Raw genomic sequence first — 21,852 nt, 5'->3', positions numbered from 1 at the left:
TAACTATTCTTGCTGTTTCCTCTGTTCGGCCAGTTCATGAAGCCGCCGCAGCATCCTCTCCTGTTTTCTGCAATCCTTTTTGGAACGAGAAGACACATTTCGAGCAAACTCTCTCTGCTTCAGCTCCTTCAGTCTCTGTTGGATTATACAGAGGAATAAGAGCTTACTGAAAATGTTACGAGCTGCAGCTGCACACGTGAAAAAGACATGTTGAATGTTAAGAAAATGATGGCATGTTTAAATGTTGTTCAGTACAGTCATGCCTATGTGAATCTCTCCTACCTGCTTGTGTGCATGATCGTAGGAGTTGATGTGATTGTCAAACTCCTGATGTTTCTGGTATTGCTTATCACACAGTTCACAGTAGAAGTTGGCCCTCAGTTCCTCTAGAGCTTTGGCAATAGCTTTTTCCTTCTCCGCATAATCCTACAAAACAGAACAACATATCATAAAACATTAATTGAAATTAAGGCCCAATTGTAGACTACGCATCGGTTTTCATTTATGTTTCTGCATCGTTGTCTGCATTGATGTGCAATTACACATGCATTTTAAACCCGAGGGAGGGGTTTTAGCAGACCAATCACAGCCCTTGCGGTCCCCGTAGAATTGCCACGTTGTTGCATTTTTGGAGAGGTGCACGTTAGGGTACGCCATAGGCTAACCGTGCTACACACAGCCTACAACACAGCTACGGCATGAGTTTGACACAGAAGTATAAATTGGGCTTTAGGCTGATTGGGTGTGGAAAACTGGCTTACATAGGCAACATTGGCATTTGGGAGAACAGTATATGAACAGTACTGTACATGTAGGATAGTTTGTCAAGAAAGACATCAAGTTTGTGTGAAGGAGATTAATAACATCATATTCATTATAAGTATATAAACATGCTTATAACCTCAAACGGCTTTAGAGAGTTACGCACAGTTATCCTCGATGATGTTTTTGTATGTCTGTTTGTATTTGGTTGAGCTCCAGTGGAACAAGAGTAGCTTTCTATTCATACAAGAGTAGTAACTGATGAATCAATCTCAAACATTCACTGAATTTTAACTAGATAAGACTTGCATTTAATCTACGGAAAATTAGGGAATTGGGAAGAACTGTAAGGAAAGAGAAATTATGTGTATAGGATGTTTAACCCTCTGGGGTCGGCAAATGCGCCCGCGCGTTTTGCTGGATTTTCTTCTCATTGTAGCACAATAAACTTAAATTACTCCGTCATTTATGGTCATACAGAAAAAATAAATATAAAAAAATAATCTGTGATATTTCTACTTTTGTATGTGTCCACTTACAATCAAATCAAAACATTGTGCTTTCGTAAAATAAAGAAAATAAACAGGGTGTGTTTTCTGCCTCTCCGTCGCGGTGAACTTTTTTTTCTTGAGCACGTCTATAAACTGAAACCAAACTCAGCGAATACTTGTCACACATTTATGAGCCATATACCTTTATAAACATTTAAGTGTGTACTTTTAAATGATCGGATTCAAACTGAAAACAAATATTCTCTGTTTAAGTAATTTGTATAAAACCAACAAGATGTCCAGTATCTCAAACGCTTGCTCACTATTTTTAATTTGACCACGCCCACGCGCGCAAAAGAGATTCACATGCAAATCACCACATAGAACGCGAACGCGCTCGTTACCTCAAAAACAAAGCACGAAAAAACTTCACAAGTCTCTGCTTTTTGTCGAGTTTGAAAGATGCGCCTTGAGCTTACATTGGATTTACCTCACAAGAAGAAGAATGCGATTTGAAGACAGAAATTCTTACATATTAGTTTGTTATTGTTGCATAAATTTCACATTGCAGTTGAACTGTTGCTAGATATATGGTGAATATTATAATATTTAGACCCGTGTTTACTGTTACTGTGTTTGTGGATATCTGCTCAAACGTAGATATGTATATGGTAACCATAATGTTTCATATTTTGGAGCATGCTGTGCGTTTGAATGTTTCATATTTTGGAGCGCGATCGCGTTTGAAAAGTAAAACACACCAAACGGCTTCATGTTTTTACTATTATCTCATTTCATTTCATCATAACGAATGGAAACATTTGAAGTAACATATGATAATCAATATATTTTTCTCTAGCTTAGTTGTTACTGAAATCTTTTGGAAGATTTATAGGCTGCTATAGGTTATTGTTATTATTATTTTATACAGCACTGCGCATAGCCTATGCCTACAAGGCACAACAAACCTGGTGTTCATTATATTATATATTGTTGGAAACGTGTGTGTGTGTGTGTGTGTGTGTGTGTGTGTGTGTATTCTGTGAATTTTAAAAAGCAATTTTAACCAAAAAAATCTAAAATGTATTCCCAAAATCGTGCAGGCCTTTCTCTTGATATCAGTATGTTCACTTTTTTTTTCTTTCAGGGCCCAGATGCCACTGAGTCCTGCTGACTTCAACATTCACATGAGTCTCTGTACATGAACATGGTAAAGTGAAAATCAAACACCTTGGAAATGAAAGGCATGTACAATGTTTTTAGGAATGGCACAAAGGTCTCTGTCTTTGGATCATTGTTTTCAATAAGTGCTTTTTTGTCATTTGTTTTGTATCTTTGGATTATGTTGTGTTGTAAATAAATCCAAACAATCAAAAAGCCATTCTTTTTTAAATCTCCTCATTCTTTGTGCAAGGTTGCTCAGAATGATAGGGCCTGATAGCTCCTAATAGGGACGTTAGGGGAGGGTCTTTGTCTTTCTCAGGTGTGAAAATATTTATTTACTTACATATTAATGATGTGATCACACCTCCCGCATAAAGCTTTCTCACACAAAACACGTCGTACAAATTTTAAATCAATATATTGTCTTATCTGAATGAGCAGTCAGGGTGATTTTCACATAGTTTTGGAACAAATATTCTAGGCTACGTGATACAATTTTCAAAAGTCTTGTGAAGAAATAATCAGTATGGGTTTCATGGCCTTATTTCAGTGAGAATTTTTTTTTGGTATTTTCACAAACCACACATAAATGTCATTATCTCAAAACTACAAACTTTTACATACATGCTGCTGATATATTATTGTAGCAGAGTTTGTGCTGAATATAGTGTAATCAGACTTTAGCCATGAAAATGTCACAAGTAACAGAAATAAGCACAAATGTCAGAGCATGTCAGAACACCTCCAGGGCCCAGAAAACAGCTCAGACCCCAGAGGGTTAAGACTAACAGGAAAAAGGCATTGAACCATGTTGCTGTCATCAGGGGTTAAAGCAAAAAAACAAAAAAAAAATGACTGAAAAACTTTCCTCGGCCAAACCCCATTCCACAGCCTGTCACACACCAAGTTTAAGAGCAGTTTTTTCTTCTTGTAATTAGGAGTATAGTGAGTACATGCTTTACCTTCACAAATGAAATACTCACAGAACATTTGATTAAAAGAAAGGCCATTTTGAACTGCGTTTCTATTATTTACACACTTTATGAAATTTCTAATGCTTTTACAAGACTTGACTCTTTGTGATGTAGTCATACAAATAATTAACCATTTGCATAACTTTAACACAAGTTTTTATTTCTCAAATAATAAAAGCCAACAGAGCTTGTGTTTGAAGTTTATACATTTTTTTAAAAAAAAAGGATAACAGCAGCAGTGGAATACATTATTTGTCAAGGAGATAACAGATTCTTAAACATGACAATCAGTTTAAATGCTGCAATGAATGATCCACACTACAAAATGGAAATGCAGAATGTTTATGCTTATAGTTGACAAAACACAATCACATATTTGAAACGGGAATGGCCTTAAATTAGAAATGATTCAAGGATTATTTTGCATAGACGTTACATTTCAATCAAATGCAAATACAATACTTCTGTGTCCAGAGGCAAATGAGCACTTTATATGAGCATCAAAGATTGGTTTCAGCAACTTGTTTTTGGACTAATCTGTTCATTTAATGGTTCAATTGTTCACTCATGAAGACAGTCACTTGTCGCCACCTACTGGCTTAATGATGCAAGTTGCAAACACTCCCAATGCTGATACTGGTGAAATATAACATTCGAGGACCATATACAAATATGAATATTTATACAATATAAATACGCACGAGCGAGTCTTACTGGGCAAGACTTGAGTAAGATAGGATCATTATATTTCGAGAAATATGGAGTGGGACTCAGACATGATTTTGACCACTTCATTAAGTTTTGTTTTGTATAAAGCCTGTCTTTAAAGTGAATTTCGTTTGGTATTAATTATATCCTGATTTTAATCTCTGTTTTATCAACCAATTGCCTAGATTTAATAAATGAGCAAATATAGCAGACAATATAATCAGGACATGGAGGCGCCGGCGCGATATTGCATTGCACGTGAACTGGAGAACGTCTCATAAATGCACCGAAATATATATACAGAACACTTAAGTGTGCAGAGAGGAACATGCTTTCGCTCCACTCCAGGCTTTGATCACATCCCCCTCAGCAGGGTGAATACACCTCATCTTTTCTTAATTTAAGAACTATTCAACCTGAAATTAAGACATTTATTACACTATTTGAGAAATGTAAGCATATTTACGGCCTTAAAATTATGAAAAGTGAATTTAAGACATAAGGAAAGGCGGGAACCCTGCAATTGACTGAAATCCGTTGTAGACTCGCTGCAATTAATGTAAACTTTAATCCCTGTATCATAGAATTTCACCTTGTATTTTTGACGGAGTTCCTCTGTGTCTTCTTTTTCCACTTCCAACACCCGGCGCTTCTCTGTGGCATCTTCTGCATAGTCCAGCTGTGGACACACATAGTTTAGAAGTGAATACATTAAAATTAACATTCAGAAATAAAAGAAAGCAAAAACAACAATCATCACCTCCATTTCCATTCGCCCCATTCCCATGACGTCATATTTGAGGACGATGGGCACTGGATCAGTTCGTCCTATGAGGTTGGGGGGGGAGAGGCAAAAAGAGAGAGACATAGGACAGAGGTTAGACTTTTGTTCCGATATAAGAGAAAACTCGGGGCGGGACAGCCTGCTTAGAGCACAGGGTGCTGGGTTAGAGAGACTGCCTTCAAGTGCAAGAGACCAGAAAGCTACAGTGAACCAAACTCTAGCCATTCTCACAGCTTCATGTGCAGCTCTCCTCTAAAAGGCCATTCCAGGTGCTGCAATATGACTTGCAAAATGAACTAAGGCTAGTTTTAAACGTTTACTATTTGAGTTTGCTGCCAATTTATTTTGTAATGAACGGCATACGCTGAAAAAATTACAAGAAGCTTCCACTGAAAGAAGCAAGGGACAGAAAACAAGGAGGGGAAGGTTGGACTGAAGATTTCACTGAATTTGCCGCAGTGTCACTACAGTGGCCTGCTTAAGGAGGTCTTATTTCTTTCTTTCTCACTTTTTTTCCTGTTATCGCCCTCCCACTCTTTTTAGTCAAGTTTCAATGCTGTATGGATTGTGTTCTGTCCAACTCATGTTCTTAACTCAGATGACAGAGGCATTTGGGTTGCCGGAAGGAGTGCTTAAGAGAAGGAGGAGATATCAGCATTCACTGCATATTTTCACAGTACTGCGGCAACACTGACTACCTGATCCGAAGTGTGTCTCATAATATTCTCCTCTTTACACCAATTTATCTAGATCTAAACCCTCTCCGAGCTGCTCATCAACTTTCCTATCTGGCTACAGGCCACACCTGGATGCAAATGAGGTTTATGTCCCATATGATATCCTGAAATAGTACTTTCTTTTACTGATCATACGTTTTATATACACAAGCTGTGAAAAGACCTAGATCAGAGGAAAAGTAACATCAGAAAAAATGAACACAAATCAGAATGAAACAAAAAAGACAATCAAAACTACATTGAAGATTGACACATAATTGCTTAATCCACTCATAACCAGCCAAACGAAGCAGAGAGAGAGAGAGAGAGAGAGTGAGAGAAAGAAAGAGACACAGGGAGTGAAAGACGGAGAACAGAGAGAATAAGGACACAAGCACTGAGCTACAGCAGCAAAGTGACGTCAAAGGCCAGAGGTTGCCATGGTGACAGTGCAGGGTTGGGGAAAGGATGTACTTACCTGGGAGAGTGTGGGGATGGGGTGGCAAACATACAGACACAGAGACAGGAAAGGGTGGGGGGTTTCAAATAAAGGAGAAAAGGCACAAAAACAGAAATCATACTAATTTGCGGCTGCACAGGCTAGCACCATGGTCACAGTCAATCAGACTCCAATCAATCGTTTGGATTTCAGTTTTTTTCTGTCAGTCTTCCTCTTTTTTGTCATTTTTTTGCGGGGAGTTCAAGTTTTAAAAGCAGGATCAGATCATACCCTTGGGCTGATGTAATAATGACAAGGCAAGAAAAATTTGTGAATAACAACCAGGGCCAGTTGCAAGAACTGCTAAGTCTTACAAGTTAGTCATCAATTTGTTTTTACTATTCACAACTTTTAAAAAAAAGTTACTTAAAAAAACGTAGATTGGTCTAATTTGATACCAAAAAATAAGACTGATTACCCCGAACTAACTAGTTGGTCATACTAGTTCTTAAGACACAGTCTTGACATAATGGCTATGTTTATGCAACTGGCACCAGGAGTAACTTAACGTAACTAAGGGCTAGGAATTTGACAAAAACAAAAAAAACAAAAAAAATTGTGATTTCTTACAATTATTTATCCATTACCCATGTAAATTACAATTGTGTGATGCCTAAATACCCTTAAGCATTGAAACAGATTTGAAACTGACTGGAGCTTCAGCCCAGTGGTATAATTGTTCCAGTAAGAAAGTGATAAAAGAGCATGTGCGGAACGATAAGGTCCTGAAGGGATTCCAGCCCCCACCAGAGCCTCCAGGAAAGTGCACTGAGGGATTCATACTACCACCAGGGTGCACAAGAGTGTTTATTATCAAAATAGAGAAACTGCATATAATAAATTAAACAGAAGCAGGCCGTTAAAAGACACTATAACCAGATACCTAATATGGTTTTAGTGTATTTTTTAACATTCTACCATATCTAATTGGAAACATGGAATGTTTTTGTAATGATTAGCATTAATTGTCTCTGAGTATGTTAGAGTATGTCTGAGAATTATCTTTAAAAGGGTAGGGGGGAATCCCAAAACCAGGTCCCCAAATCAACGATCATTTCCCCTCCCAAACAATCAGTCTTTGGGAACAACGTGAGGTCAAGACTAGCATTATGCATTCCAGTGAAAGAACATAACGAGACTGGACAAAAAGGTGCAATGCAACAAAAAAGGGGAAGTGAATCTAAATATCCCCCAAAAAACTGAAAACAAACAGAATGAGAGTGTTCTAGAAGAGTGCATATTGAACACTAAGAGACGGGCAGCAGAATGAAGACTAATACAAAGAGAGGTAGAGAGACAGTTTAAGCCTATTAAACACTGGTGCTCTGATGATGAGAGTCATATCAAAACAAGAAATGGGGGGGAAGTAAAATCCAACAAAAAACAAACAAAAAAACAAAACAAAAATGAAAGAATAAATCAAAAGAAAATAACCAATTCAATCAGGGGTAAAAATAACATTTACCACTAAGTTTACCATCAGCACAACATGGCCAGGATCATAATGCTGCAAAAAAGAAACACCAATTGGTTAAGCAGGAAGATTGAGGCACAAAGAGAGCGTTCAGGGGTAAGGGGTAAGGGGTTAGGGGTGGGTTTGGGGGCAGGGGCTTTGGTGTACCCCCTACCAATGGGCCTGGGTGATTACAGGGATACCCTCTCACCATCCCTGACTCTCCTCCTTTTTTACTGCTAATTTCTATTACTATTGTTTCAGGCTTTTGGGTTCCTCGATGACAAAGCAAGGAGGACTTTCCCCTCTCTTTGATGATTGTCTTTGAACATAAATGTATCAAACCATCAACTCAAACCAAAAAGGAGCACTCTCCTCCCCATTTCCCCCTTTCTCCAATCCCCATGCGGGTCCAAGTCTCCACATGAATGTGTTTGAGACAGAGAGGCTGTTGTATACATACTTCATCACGCAGCTGTATGAGCTATGAGAAGCATATGCTGTGAGTGAGCTTTTAGCAGCGCATCGTTCTTATCGGCCAGCAGGACTCTGGCCTCTTTAGAAGACTAGATCTATTTCAGTCATTTTCATCTCGCCATTGATCTAGAATCAATTCCAATACGTTTTGTGGTCTTTTGCGTTGCTTAAAACTCAGCTTCACAAGACTGGGTCTCTACAGCCAGCATGCTCTGCAGGAGAGGGGGACGGAGATGGGTCAGGTCAGTTGAGGCTTTCACAAGTACATTTATAAGAGGAGAAGTGGGATGCAGGAGGGATGGTGTGAAGACTTCTCCCTGCAAGCTAAAACACCTGAGCCCCCACCCTTTGTTTTGGTGACACATACACACACACTCTCAACACACACAATTTCCACTCCCACATGTACCACATGTGTACATTCACTTCACAAAAGTGGACGCAGGCAGATAGACCGATTGAAGGCGGAAGGAGGGGGAGAATGGGCAGGAGATTGAGGCTCATTCTGGCAAGCCATTCAGGGGAATCATGGGAAAGAGGCAGAATCATGTTCACAGCCAATCAGAGGGCCCCATCTCATCTTCTCAGCCAATCAAAACACCCCCATCGCAGCCAAACATACATTACACTAATATATACAAGTACTATTCTAACATGGGTGAATTCTGAACAATCAAGAGAAAAAAAAAAAGGGCAATTTCGTCAAAATATTTACTGATTCCATTTTGGTATGAGTTTCAAATCGTAGCGCTGGTATTTTGAGCAGAGAGCGTTTAGTGATTGTAAGCGTATAGAGAAGAACTAAGAAAGGCCGTTAGGCTACACTGTAAAAGGGGGAGAGTTATTTTGTATTATTTACAAGAAAAAAACATCCACACGCACACTCACACTTACTCAAACATACACACAAACATACAGTGGGGGAGGTCCTACAAACCTTACCTAAAAACAAGAGTAAAAAAAAGAAAGAAGAGTAAAAAAACAGAGTCAATACAATGGAAACTCAAAGCATTTGGGGAGACATTTCAGTAAATTCACACTCAGTACCAAGGCTCTTTCCAAAAGATAGAGAGAAAAGGAAAAGGATAAGGTTCAAACATCATGGCATGAGCACCATAATGGGTGAACAAGCGTGTGTTTGCTTTTTTGATTGTGTGTGGGTTTGTATGGTATGTATGCAGCTGAGTCCTTTGCACTAAGAGTGAATGTTCCCAATTCCCAACATGACCACTTGACTGGGTCAAAACATATATGGTCCCTTTTTTATGAGACACATTGAGTCATTTTCTTTGCGGATTCCACCAAAGCAATTTGGCATGTAATTTGGTGTACATGCTTTCCACAAGCTCTCACTCTACCCCTCCTCTCATTTCTCTCCTGCAAGATGGAAGTAATCTACTTCCTCAACCTCGGTGGAAAATCTCTTTTACTGCAAACAAACTTCAGACACTCAATCTGCTGTGTGTATTAAACACAAACAGTGTGATGAAAGGAAGATGACAACCAAGAAAGGACAAAACTCTGATCTTTAGAGTGTCTTGCCAAGCTACAAAACAGATGGGTGGTGCCGGGGAACACTGGAAACATTCCTAATCTGTCACACACTTGACTTGGCTGGGATGACAACCTCTGGCTTCGGCTACTTCCTCTGGGTTCTCCGCACTGCGAGTTCTAAGAAAGCAGCAAATGGAGTGTGAATTGTTATGGTAAAGGCAAAAAAGAGAGATGCTGTTCTGGTTTCTGTTGTCACCGCTTAGGGAAACGCTGTCTCTATGTAAAGGTAGTGCTGGCAATATAAAAATTAAGAAATATGGTGAACATCACAATGATTTTGTTGGCCCATTAAGCTTCATAAAGGGCAAATAACCTCTTTCTACTGCAACTTGTGATTATAAGAGCAAAACAAAGGAGATATTTAAAATGGTCTCTGATTTAAACCTCAGCAACAAAAATAGCTATGCTAAAAATGCTAGTTCTTCTGATCACACCCTTTTAAGCCATTTTAGAGCAGATATAAATATATATTTTCAACATTATTCTAACAGCATGTACACTTTCATTCAAAAGTTTGGCATCTTTTAAAAAAAAAGTTTTTAAAAAGAAGTCTGAAATGCTTAAAGCTGCTTATTTGATCAAGAATACAGTAAAAACAGTAATATTGTTAAGTATTATTACAATTTATTTAATCTTTTGTTTGATCACTTCCAATCAACTTAATGCATCTTTACAACATAAAAGTATTAATTTATTTCAAAAAATGATCCTGCTATTTTGTTATTTTTCCTACTATGGTTGAAATGGGATGTTCATGTCCATTTCATTTTCATTTTCATTTCATTTTCATTTATTTGTTTATTTTACAGGGACAGTGCTCATTAATTAACAGTAAAATAACTGTAAATGAGCCAGAGTTAGCTCAACAGGCTAATTTTCATCTGTTGTCCCTGGCCAGTTATTATAAAGGCAACCTAAAATCAGCATACAAAAAACATAAAATGACTTTTTACAGTCCACAAGTAATAACAACATAAAAAGTAATAATAAAACAGATACAACACACCACAATAAGTAACAAGCAACGTCAGCACACAATATAGGCTAAAACATAATGAGAAATTTCAAAGTCTGACACAAGACAATCTGCTAACAAGCAACAATTCTCATGGGAAGCGGTCACTGGGAGCAATGAAAACTGATATTATGCCTTTCCCATTTGTGCACACTGAGAACTGATTAAGATCTTGGGCTTTTACACAACGCTGACTTCAGCACTTGAGTAGCAGAGCTTAACAGCTGCAGGCCAGTGGTCTAGAGTGTGCTGTGCGCGTGTGCAAATGTTCACAATAAAAGCAGTCTCTAGGGAGAGAGTCAAATACTTGCCTGATGGGCCGAATGACCTTGCAAAAGTAAGCTGCCACAAACCTTCACTGTTTGCTTTCAATCTAAACCTTTCTGCTAAAATGATTTGTAAAGGTAATTTTAACAAGGCAGCGTGTCAGACAGGTGTCAGCTGAGTTTGCCTCCTTTCACCTTGTTGAGAACATCTCGTACTGATTTACATGTGGGTAGATCAATTTACATGTTTGTGTGCAAACATACAAAACCTCTCATTGCACAGAAGTTGCAATGAGGAATAAAGAGAAAAAAACAAAAATCACTGTTCTTTTGAAATCAGAAAGCTCTGATTTGATTTCTCTTGAGCTCAGAAATCTAAACATTCTTTAAGGCTATGATTCACTACATTTTGTTCTGCTCTTACTACTGATGCACAAGAGGATGACACATACTTCCTCATTGTGTGCTTTATTTCCTGCAGGCTTTGCAGCATGACTGCTGCACACATGCATCCTGCTGGGATGATAAGAGCCTCTGAGTGGGCCTCTGAGTGAGTTCACGTAGTATAAACAGCGCAGCGCAGCACTTCTGGGTTGTACGTCAGAATGTAGGCTCACTATTGGCCGACGCTGGTCATGTGTGTGATGCGTGTGATGGTGTAGCGAAAAGGACGAAAGTCTTACGGGGTTGGAACAACATGAGGGTGAGTAATTACTGGCAGAATTTAAATTTTTGGGTGAACTAACACTTTAATAAGAAAAGTCAACATGAAATCTAACACGTTGTACATCTCAGCTCTACTCTTAGCGCAACAAGAGACAAAGTGATCTTCTGCAGGGAAGAATGGCTCATATGCATGTTATTCTACCAATCAATAACTGAACACAGACAACAATACTGCATCAATACAGCATATCGCCAGGCCATAAGTCAAGAGCAGGGGAGAAAGTAAAGGGGGAACTGGGCGAGGACAGAGGGATGGAGAAAGAAATGAAAGAGTTATTCTTCCTTAGCAAATGCACTAAAAAAGCACAGTGAATGCTTTTATCTGGTGTGATCCAGAGGATCTCATGACCGTTTCGGTTTCTCTTTGATACTGGGTATGCATGAGTGATAGGGTGTGTCTGTCTGTCCATATCAGGGATGTGCATAAGTAATTGAGCCGTCAAGTACTCCTACACCGAATACTTTGCTAGTACAAACACTATTTAGACTGTGCAAATTGATTTACCCTTTCCAACTTAATTTTAAGTATTATTTTAATTATATCAATATCTTATTGCTTTAATAAATGCATATTCCTCATTAAGTTTTGTGAAAAAGCATTGAGGTTTTGATGCCAAAACCATACCATTTTTAAATTGTTTTGGGTGATGTAATGTTTGTGAATAAAACAAAATATAAGCTTCACTTGAAAACTTATTTTAAAATGGTTTTTAAATTTAAACCCGACTGTTGGTCACACAAAAAATGGTCACACCTAGCCGGTTTGCGGTCTAAAAATGCCAGTAGGTGGCAGCAAGTGACTGTCTCAATGAGTGAGTCATTGAGTAGTTTATTCAGCAGATTCGTTCAAATGGATGAATCATTGAGAAACTAAGGAAATTACTGTCTTTATGAATGGATCATTGATTCATTCAAAAAAGAGACAGAAAATGGTTGTTGAGACCGTTGGTCGTTTGCATGTTTGGAACTATTTTCATTGGTGAAAGAGCAAAAACAGACAATATTGTGCCTAAAATTGTCACTTTCTCGTGTCCACTGGTAAGAAATAAACCTGCCCTGCCAAAATTTTCACTGGCCCCACCACAAAAAAGTAACAAATAAATGAAATAAATAAAACAGGCCTAGTTATAGACTTCGTTGTTTTTGACCCATAACCTCAATAAATAAGGTTGTGACACCAAAATCTACAAGCCCTGACTCAAATAAATTTCATAAAGCCTATTGTTAAAAAAAAAAAACAAGTAAACTGTCAGTAATAAAATAAGATAACAAATAATCAAATTACGAGCAGTAGTACAACTACAATAGAACAAACATAAATAAAATAAACACTTCATGTTTTTCAGGAACAGTAATTTTCAGGAAATTAATAAATGTAAAACAGCACTGCATAGTCTTCATTATAAATTAAATATAGATTAATCCTTAAAGTTACAAGAGTTATTCATTCAAGAGCAGTGAGGGATTTTAATTCTGTGTCCTTTGTTGTTTGATTAACATTAAAACCAAGACAGCAGCAGGTTTATTAGGCTGCTGTCCCTTTAAGAGCAGCACAGATCCAATATACTGTTACACATTGCGTTTTATTTCTCAACAGTTTTTGTTTACTTAAGACATAACAGACTGTTTCTAGAATACTCGCCGAGATCAGCATTTTTTGATGTAATTTTGCGTGAATATGTCCCTTCAAGCGCAAGATGATGTGAAAGAGAGCTCAATTCAGCATTCACACGCTATCTGAGAAGCGGCTTTCTGGGCATGCATACACACAAAACTTTTCACACTATTTAATTAAGTTCTCTTTTGAGTCCTCTTGTACTTTAATATTAAAATTGGCAAGGCTTAAAAACACATGCAATTGGTAAACTTTCGTGATGCAGCAATTGCTCAATCGGGAAAGTGACAGTTGCGTTAACAGCCCTGAGCGAAGTTTTACGCTAACTGTCCAGAGTACTTTACGCTGGCCCCCTGCCATCGGATAGTCCTTATTGTTGAGCCCTGCCCTCTGTTGAAATAAAAGAGGTAACTTCGCCTATACACAAGGACTAAAATAAAACAAATTTAATGTGGATTAATATCGATTCTGGAATAAAAATAAATAAATAAAAAAATCGATTTTGAAATTGTAAAATATAAATAAATAAATATATTTTTTTCCCAGCCTTATTAATGACACAGACAGCAAGAAGTTTATTAGGCTGCTGTCACTTTAAGAGTTGACACATGACGCAGATCTGACACACATCCTATTTTCTCACAACTCTTTACGTTCATTTAACACTTCTTTAACTCATTTAAGACTGTGCATATGAGGACACTTGAAAAAAATGGGAATTTTGTGTTTTTTGTCCATTCAAGTGAAAAAGATAATTCAGCGCTGTCTGAAGCGGTATTCTGTGAGCGCGTTTTGGGTGTTTGTTCACAGAGAGCTGGTTCACAGACTTCACAGGTTTTTTTTTTGCGTATTATCGCACTTGAATGAATGATAGTGTGATCATATACTGTAGCCCAGCCAAAGGATAACAGAAAAAACACATGCCGCATTAATTGCGTTACATATTTTTAATGCTGTTAAACTGAAAAAAAAAAAGAAAAAAAAAAAGTTTTTTTTTTTTTTTTTGCAAAGTGAGTGAATGACATATCCTACAGTTAAAACAATTACAATATACCATCCTATAAAATCATAAAAACATCTACATTTTTTACAGTATTAACTACAAAATCACTCAAATACCCATCTCTTGTCCATATCTACTCAAGACTATAATTCTCCATAGAAAAGCTAGTGCACTCAATGCTTATCTGATGTCACCTCATGCCAGTCTACCAACTCCTTCCTGTCTATCCATCTCACCCTGTCTTCCCCCATTCACTGTATCAACACTACGGTCCAAACAAATTAATTCCTCACAGACATCCATTAATGTCAGTACAAATGAGAAATACAAATGGGTGTGCTGGAACAGAATAGAGAGAGATCAGAAAAGTAAGAAAGAAAACATTTTTACAACTGATCAAACCATAGGGAATTGATGCTGTTGGGTGGGAATCAAGAGACAGAAAGAGTGGGAGAGATTGAGCTTTACAGTAAAAAGTGCTTGCTTACCCTGCATGGTTTTGCCCAGGCCTTGACCCAACTTCCAGCCATGTTTCTGAAGGAGCCGGTGCCCAATGTTATCCTGATGTGAGGAAGAAAGGAAAGAAAGACCACAATATTCCAATAATAAGAAGCGCTTTCCTCACACACGCACACACTCACACTGAGTCACAAGTACACATGATAGGCAGACAACTGTCAAAACATCCTCACTCACTGTCATCAACATTAGCAACATCTGCTACACCTTTAAACTCCTTGTCTGATGGGGAGCGGAAGGGAGAGAGGGAGATAGATAGGAAGAACAAGAGGAGGAAAAGTCATTGGGCTCTGTAATAAGGCATATATCTGAAGCCCTTACAGTCTAGTGTTTGTTGTGGAGGAGTAATTGAACCCAACTTCAATCTAAAACCTATAGTGTAAAATCTAAACTACAGCTTAACAGGGGCATTCCTCAAATGAACAACTAGTGGAGGTAACAGCTAAAAGGGATGTAAGTTTACACTACCAACCTCTGAGTTTACTAACTCACTTTCAGTGGAGGGAGGAACCTACGGTTATATATGTATCATTACACACAAATACATACATAAACCGTCTCAGGGAGAAAGATTAATGCACAAACTAAGGGGGAAGGAACGGCACAGACAGAGTTTGCATACACATACAAACCAAACACTTTCACAAGCTTTTTGTGAGTTCATCATCATGACAACAGAGCCACCACAAAAAAAAACACAGTATGTAGCTGTAACGAGAGTGAAAGGAGGAGATCGAGGAGTGAGACAGTCAGAGAGGTAGATTGATAGATTTATGGAGAGACAAAAAAGAAAAGTAGAGAGGGAGGCCTCGGTTACCATTGAGAGGCTCGATCTGCATGTGTGTGAGTGTGTTTGCATTTTATAGACTGATCTGAGGCTTCATACAAAAAAAAAAGAACAAAAAAAAGAAAAAGAAAAACAGAGGATACTCTGAAATACATGAAATGCAAGAATATATATATATATATATATTTTAAATCAAGCTTAAAGTCACAACAAAAATATAAACAGCTTTAATCAGATCCAAGCATAAAGAAAAAAGTAATAAATGGATAATATATAAAAAATGTGAACAATGAAATAATTTATTTTTATCTACAAACACACACACACCACAAATAAAGGCCAATATGAACAACAATAAATAAATAAATAACGAGGTGAAAACCAAAACCATTAACCAGCATGCAGCTTTTTGTTAAACCACTTTAACAAAAAGAGACGGCGGTGTTAGTCGTGTCTATATAGTAGTAAGCATATTCAGGGAGGGAGAGGGCAGCAGAGAACTTATGAAGTTGTTACAGATGAGGGCGAGCATATTACAGTGGTGATGCATAAGGTCATCTAAACAGATGTCAAAACCTAGAGAGAGTGAGCATAAGATGGAGCAGCCATGAGTGGTGTGTGAGAGGCAAGGAGTGGAGCAAGTACAAGGTTAGAGCATTATGGGTAGGGAGGGAGTGGTTACCCCCACAAGACACACCCACTTTCCATTACTTTCCACTCTGCCAATTGTTTGCCACGCCCACGCAATAGTTTGGCCAATTTGGATACTGAATGCTAAACTGACAGCCCTAAATATCCATTTTATAAATATAAAGCCATCAATCTTACAGTCTGTTATTAGAGAACCGTGAGGCTTGTTTTTAATAGTGCTTCAAAATAGCTACTCTACTTTTCCTTGCTTTGGTGTTAAGACTGCTACTGGGATTTGATCATATTTTTCCATTTATTTAATGGGGTTATTGCAACAGGCCTCCTGAGATGTCCCTAACTCTAGTTAAGTCGAGTTAAGATTGAAATGAGAAAACTTGTGGCAAATTTGTGGCAAAAAAGACCATTTACTCAAGTTCATTTCACTTTATGAAATTAAACAAGGTAGAATAAACTAGCTGTTACATAGACCAATTTTTTATTTTATTTTATTTTTTACAGATTTTCACACTTTTCTACTTTCTCAATAGGTCTCTAAAGATTTTTTGAAAGTCTCTTATATTTACCAAGGCTGCATTTATTTGATCAAAAATACAGTAAAAAATAATATTGTGAAATATAATTACAATTTATTCTTCCTGTGATGGCGAAGCTGAATTTTTAGCAGCCATTACTCCAGTCTTGATTTAAAAAAAAACAACAACCACAATATGATATATAATAAAATTTCTTATTAGGGCAAGGCAGTATGACGATGCCACTTTGATGACAGACTTTGGCTAAGGCATTTCAGAATGACCAAAACTACATTTCAGATGCTGTGCAAAAAGATTGGTCCGCTAGTTAGTCCAGTTATGCTATCCCACTGCGTCCCATTACTTTTATTCAGCAAATGTGTTTCCCACATAGTTTATGCGCATGTTTTCTTCTTGGATTAAAAAAACTGATTTGCCTCAATTGAGCGTATACGTTTTTTTATGTGCACTTTTAGAATTTGTTCATGTTTTTTTGTGATATCCAAAATGCGCATAAAAATAGGTGGATGGAAATATAGCTATTGTTATTATATATGTATTTTAAGTAATTTTAAAGGCTTAGGTCTTTGCTTAGTTCCATTTTTATTACCAAAGAAATATTCAATCACTCGATTAATCGACAATTGACAGATTACTCGTTTACGACAGATTACCAAAATAATCATTAGTGAAAGCCCTACTCAAAACTATAGTAATATTATTGTTATTCAAAATTGTATTATTTATTGTATCAAAAAGCAGAGCTAACAATAATTACAAATCAGTTCTGCTTATTGGTTAAAACCATACAAAAACAATCAATATCATATCGGCCTTACAAAATGAATATTGGTTGCGCTATCCTTTTATACACCTTTTTATAATCTTCCATACAAAATAACTGTTAAATCTTCAGCTCATTTATATCTCAGCAGAGTGTACATACCTCTCAGCTTCATACCTGCAATGTGTGTGTGTGGCGACAGAATATAGAAACGTTTTCTCCAGATGGTCTTGCATGGGGAGCTGCACTAATACTTATCTTGTACAAAATCCCCTTTGAGCCTCTAGACATCCAAACAGTTATGTGCATGTTCTTCCGTTCAAATTACAGGGATGAAAAAAGGAACAAGACCATGGGATAACGATCATTTCCTTTTCTGTATTTATAGTCAGCAGAGGAGGCCACAGAACGCACATTAAAACCAGCATAAGGCCAATTACAGCTCGCATATGTACCTCTAAAGAAATGATGGCAGAACAGAATTCATCATAAGACAGATGAGCTCATTGCGGACAGATGTGAAGAAAGATCACAGGATCAAAAGAGTGAAGGTCCCAGGATCTTTCATTTATCAGCAGTGCAGATGCGCCTGCAGTAAGCCCAACCCAAAAGGCCTGCAATGCAGTGGCTCTGCAGCATCCTCTGCTAACAACACACAGCATTTCATCATTCTGAAGACTGGAGGAGAATCTAAACAGGGTGCGCATTGAGCTGACCTCACATTACCTCTTCCTGCTGAGTGGAGCACTTTACATAGCAAATGTGAACTCCTCTTTCCCAAACAGGAGACCATTAGATCAAGAGAACAGAACTTGGGGAAGAAAGCTATCTTTGCCTATTTTAATTCTTCATATGAGCCAATCAGAATCAGTCGAATGTGGCCCAGGGCCAATCACCGGGGCCGTGGATGGCGTGTCAGGCAGACGTGGGAGGCGGGTGGGTTTTGTGGGGACAAACGGATGAATGCACTAAAATAAAACAGACAGATGAAGAGCAACAACGCCGAAGAATCCAACAGCAGTGCAAGTGGAGTGAAAACATGTCCATACGAACCTGGCTTTTAAACCCTGGGCTGTCAAAAGAACAGTCAAACGTCACACAAACTGAAGAAACTGGCCAATCTCTACAGCTTTCTACTGGTCACACTGTCTCTTTGATCCACTACATTACCACAGTGAATTCACACATCTACACATCCACTAACTGGCAGTTAATTCATATAAATGATTAAACAACAACAAAATGTTATATTGTCCAAACATATACACTCCCACAAGAAAAGAGTGATAAAGAGTGATGTTATCAACATAGTAATAGCAGGGAGTGAGAAAGGGAGAGGAAGGTGGGATTAAATTAAAACCAAACAGAGACGTGCAGGGCAGCGAGTGGTTTAACAGTGCATTTAGGGCTTTGATAGCTTCATTAAAGACTGATTTAAAAATTGAGAATGAGCTACACTAAATTTGATGTTTTATACTGTGCAATACTGAAGCGTGGAAAATTCACAGTACCGTCGTTACAAAAACATGTCCAACGTGTGTAAATAAAACGTAAAGAAACGCAACTTTCTTTTTTTCGAATCTTTCTGCCCATGAAAAATGTAAATACGAAAATAGAAAGGACTATTATGTTGATACATTGAGAATAAAAACAAACATCTTAAAGTGACTAGGAATTGATGGTCTCAGAGACCAATGGAAATGTAAAAATCAAAGAACTATAAGGGCTGTGACACACCAAGCAGACGGTCAGCCATCAGTGCGAGTCTGTCGGGCTAGTTTTCACAGTATGTTCTTCATGTCGGGGGGAGTTCACCCAATTCAGCATGGTGAATTGGCAGTCGGCAAAAAAGATCGCTTTGAATAGCTGTTCAGTTTAGTGAACGAGTCAGTGCATGAGAATAAAAGCGAAAGTGATGAAAGAGAGCAAAGAAGTCAATACAGCAGAGACAGAAGGCTGTTCTAGTTTGACATCATCTTACCTGGGCATTCCAATACGCAAATATTTTGATAACAATATGAGCTGCCTGGAATGAAGAAAGTGAGCAGATTGATATTCAAAATGGTAAGCAAGCCCTGCTTTATTTAGGGTTTGTATATCTGTAATGAGTCCTAATTTCAGTTTCCCTTTTTGAATGACGAATATAGACTACTGATACCTGCTGATATAGACAGTTATTTCATACATGCAGGTGCAGAACACATTTGCTAATTGGCAGTCGCCTGTAGTCCTTTTGCTGCCGCTAGTTCTTTGACGTCGGCGTGGTGTGTCACGGCCTTAAGAGCCAGTAATTGGTGGCCAATGATGAAACCATTTATGAGGTGACAGTGTTCCTGCTGACCTTCATGCTCTAAAGCATCTGACATTTTGGTGTCCAGCTACAAACAGAGATAACCAAAAACAGCCAGAGAGATCAGAGCAGGAAAGTTTTATCAAGTTAAGGTGGGTGGGGTAATGGGCTAGTCGTTTTTTTTGGGGGGGGGGGTATGTTTGGTATGTATGTTTGTTTGCTAGGGGACCTTGACAGCTGGTGTTGATTCATTGTGCTTATGGAAGAGACGGAGAGAAATCTAACACATTCTCTTCCTTACTGCCAGAGAATGTAAACTACTCAGATCCAAATGGGAGGACAGCAGGGAGGCTTTTTAATGTCACAGTGGCACAGTTTTCTTATGCGGAGTGGCCACAACTGCATTTAGCCACACTTATTGTCTGAATGTCACTGCATTAGAGAGCAAAACATCAAACCAAGTGTCATCTGAAAACAATGATGCTAGAGGCATTTTATAATTACTTTTAATGAACAACTCATCTGCAGTATATCTCTGTATAAATGAAATCTCAACTAACCGTTGTTCCTTAATTCATTCCACTTGGGTTGATATTTTGCCCTTTAATGCAGACATTAAGTATGGCTAAAGTGTCCAAACACTTTTTGGTGCCACTGAGTTCCTGGAAAGTCGTGGTCTTCAGTAATTAATCTCTGAACTTTACAATAATAAAGAAGAAAAGGAGAAGACCGTGATGATGGAAAAGACACCTCAGCTATAGGATCATGTCTAAAGGTCAGGGTTCTTTTGAAATGGCAAACCTTGACCTTTCTATCACAACATTTCCCAGTTTAACTCTCGCACAGAAGATCAAGAGCTTCATTAAGAGAATGTGTGTGCATGTGGTTTTGAAGAATGCCTGTACCAATTTTTAAGGCCTTTTAGGTTGGAAATTGTTGTACCAGTGAGATATATCAGTCACTCATAGGCTATGTTTAAACAGTCAGCTTTTGAGATTTAAAATCATATTCAAAGCCAAGCCATTTTTTTCACAGTGACTGGCAATTAAACAGGGACTTGCAGAACACTGGAAAGTGTCTTATGTAAAATAAATTTGTCCAATCAAGGTGCACATTTCTCCCACCAGTCTTGATTAACGTATAGCAACTTTGGATGCTTTTTTAATATTTATATTTAAGTGTAGAGCACAACGCTTGCGTCTCACACAGATCACAAAACTGATGGGAGCAGTGCCGGTGGAACACAGCGATTGGATCTAAAACTTTGAGATATATCAAACAGCTTGTTTAACCATCTCTGCGAGTTACCAGAACCCCAAAAGAAAATACACTCAAGACACTGACTGATAGACAACTAGATTTCCAGTGTGGTTTTGTTCACACAGCACAGGTTTACCGAGTTACTCTAGATGCGGCTGTCCTGAACATTTAAGGGAGTGATGCTGATCATAAATGCTTTTGTGACTCTCGCTAACCAAATTGTGTGAAAATAACCATATTTAGCGGTGCAAAACAGGACAGACAATAGTATTTCCTTATATATCAATGTAGTCATAATGCATTCTGAGTTTCCTACAGTATTTAAAGTTAGTTACACACCATAAGTAGCGATAACAATCATGTTGTGTGTGATTTACGTGATGTTTGTCATTTGACTTGGTCACTGCCCAGTGCACATCTCCTTGGGTTGGGGGGGCGAGAAAAGGAAGATGAGAATTAGGGTACATAGTAAGATGAAGGGGAGTGTGTATGAAAGAGAAACTAATGCTACAGACTTAACATGCAAACAGACAAACAAAGGTGTTAAGAGAGCAAGGAAAAGGGAAGAAGTAGATAAAAGCATATGGGAAAATAAGAGAAGATCCCGATTACCACAAACCTCTAGCTGCCTACAGATCACACACAATGATTGGCAGAGGAGAGGCATGGGAAACAAGTGCGTGACAAACACAGTGCTCAAACACAAGACGCACACACATACATGCAGCGATGGCTGTCACCGTCCATCCGGACCAGCTGCTAGGAGTTCTGCGATATAAATACACCACTGGTGTTTGGTGGAAAATAGCCCTGACACACAAGATCTACAAAAGGAAAACGGG

The 21,852-nt window shown here is 38.1% G+C and overlaps 1 protein-coding gene across 8 annotated transcripts in view; it reads right to left on the bottom strand.

The window, feature by feature from the left end:
* Nucleotides 1-21,852, bottom strand: part of gpatch8 (G patch domain containing 8) — a 49,791-nt gene that overhangs the window by 5,485 nt on the left and 22,454 nt on the right. For 2 of the 8 annotated variants that reach the window (XM_079864607.1, XM_079864608.1), the window contains 7 exons: nt 18,514-18,532; nt 14,696-14,768; nt 7,564-7,605; nt 4,860-4,927; nt 4,692-4,778; nt 283-426; nt 5-135 (listed from right to left, as the gene is read on the bottom strand). In XM_079864607.1, coding sequence (XP_079720733.1) covers nt 5-135; nt 283-426; nt 4,692-4,778; nt 4,860-4,886 — 389 coding nt within the window. In that variant the 5' untranslated portion in view covers nt 4,887-4,927; nt 7,564-7,605; nt 14,696-14,768; nt 18,514-18,532. Of the gene's footprint in view, nt 1-4; nt 136-282; nt 427-4,691; nt 4,779-4,859; nt 4,928-7,563; nt 7,606-14,695; nt 14,769-14,903; nt 15,264-18,513; nt 18,533-21,852 lie in introns of those variants that run through there. The other 6 variants (XM_079864603.1, XM_079864604.1, XM_079864609.1 and 3 more) reach the window with 4 other exon arrangements.

The sequence above is a fragment of the Squalius cephalus genome, assembly GCF_949319135.1.
Source record: "Squalius cephalus genome assembly, chromosome: 1".
Classification (NCBI taxonomy): Eukaryota; Metazoa; Chordata; class Actinopteri; order Cypriniformes; family Leuciscidae; genus Squalius; species Squalius cephalus.
The sequence above is the reverse complement of the archived record's forward strand: the minus strand, read 5'-3'. Positions and strand labels throughout refer to the sequence as shown.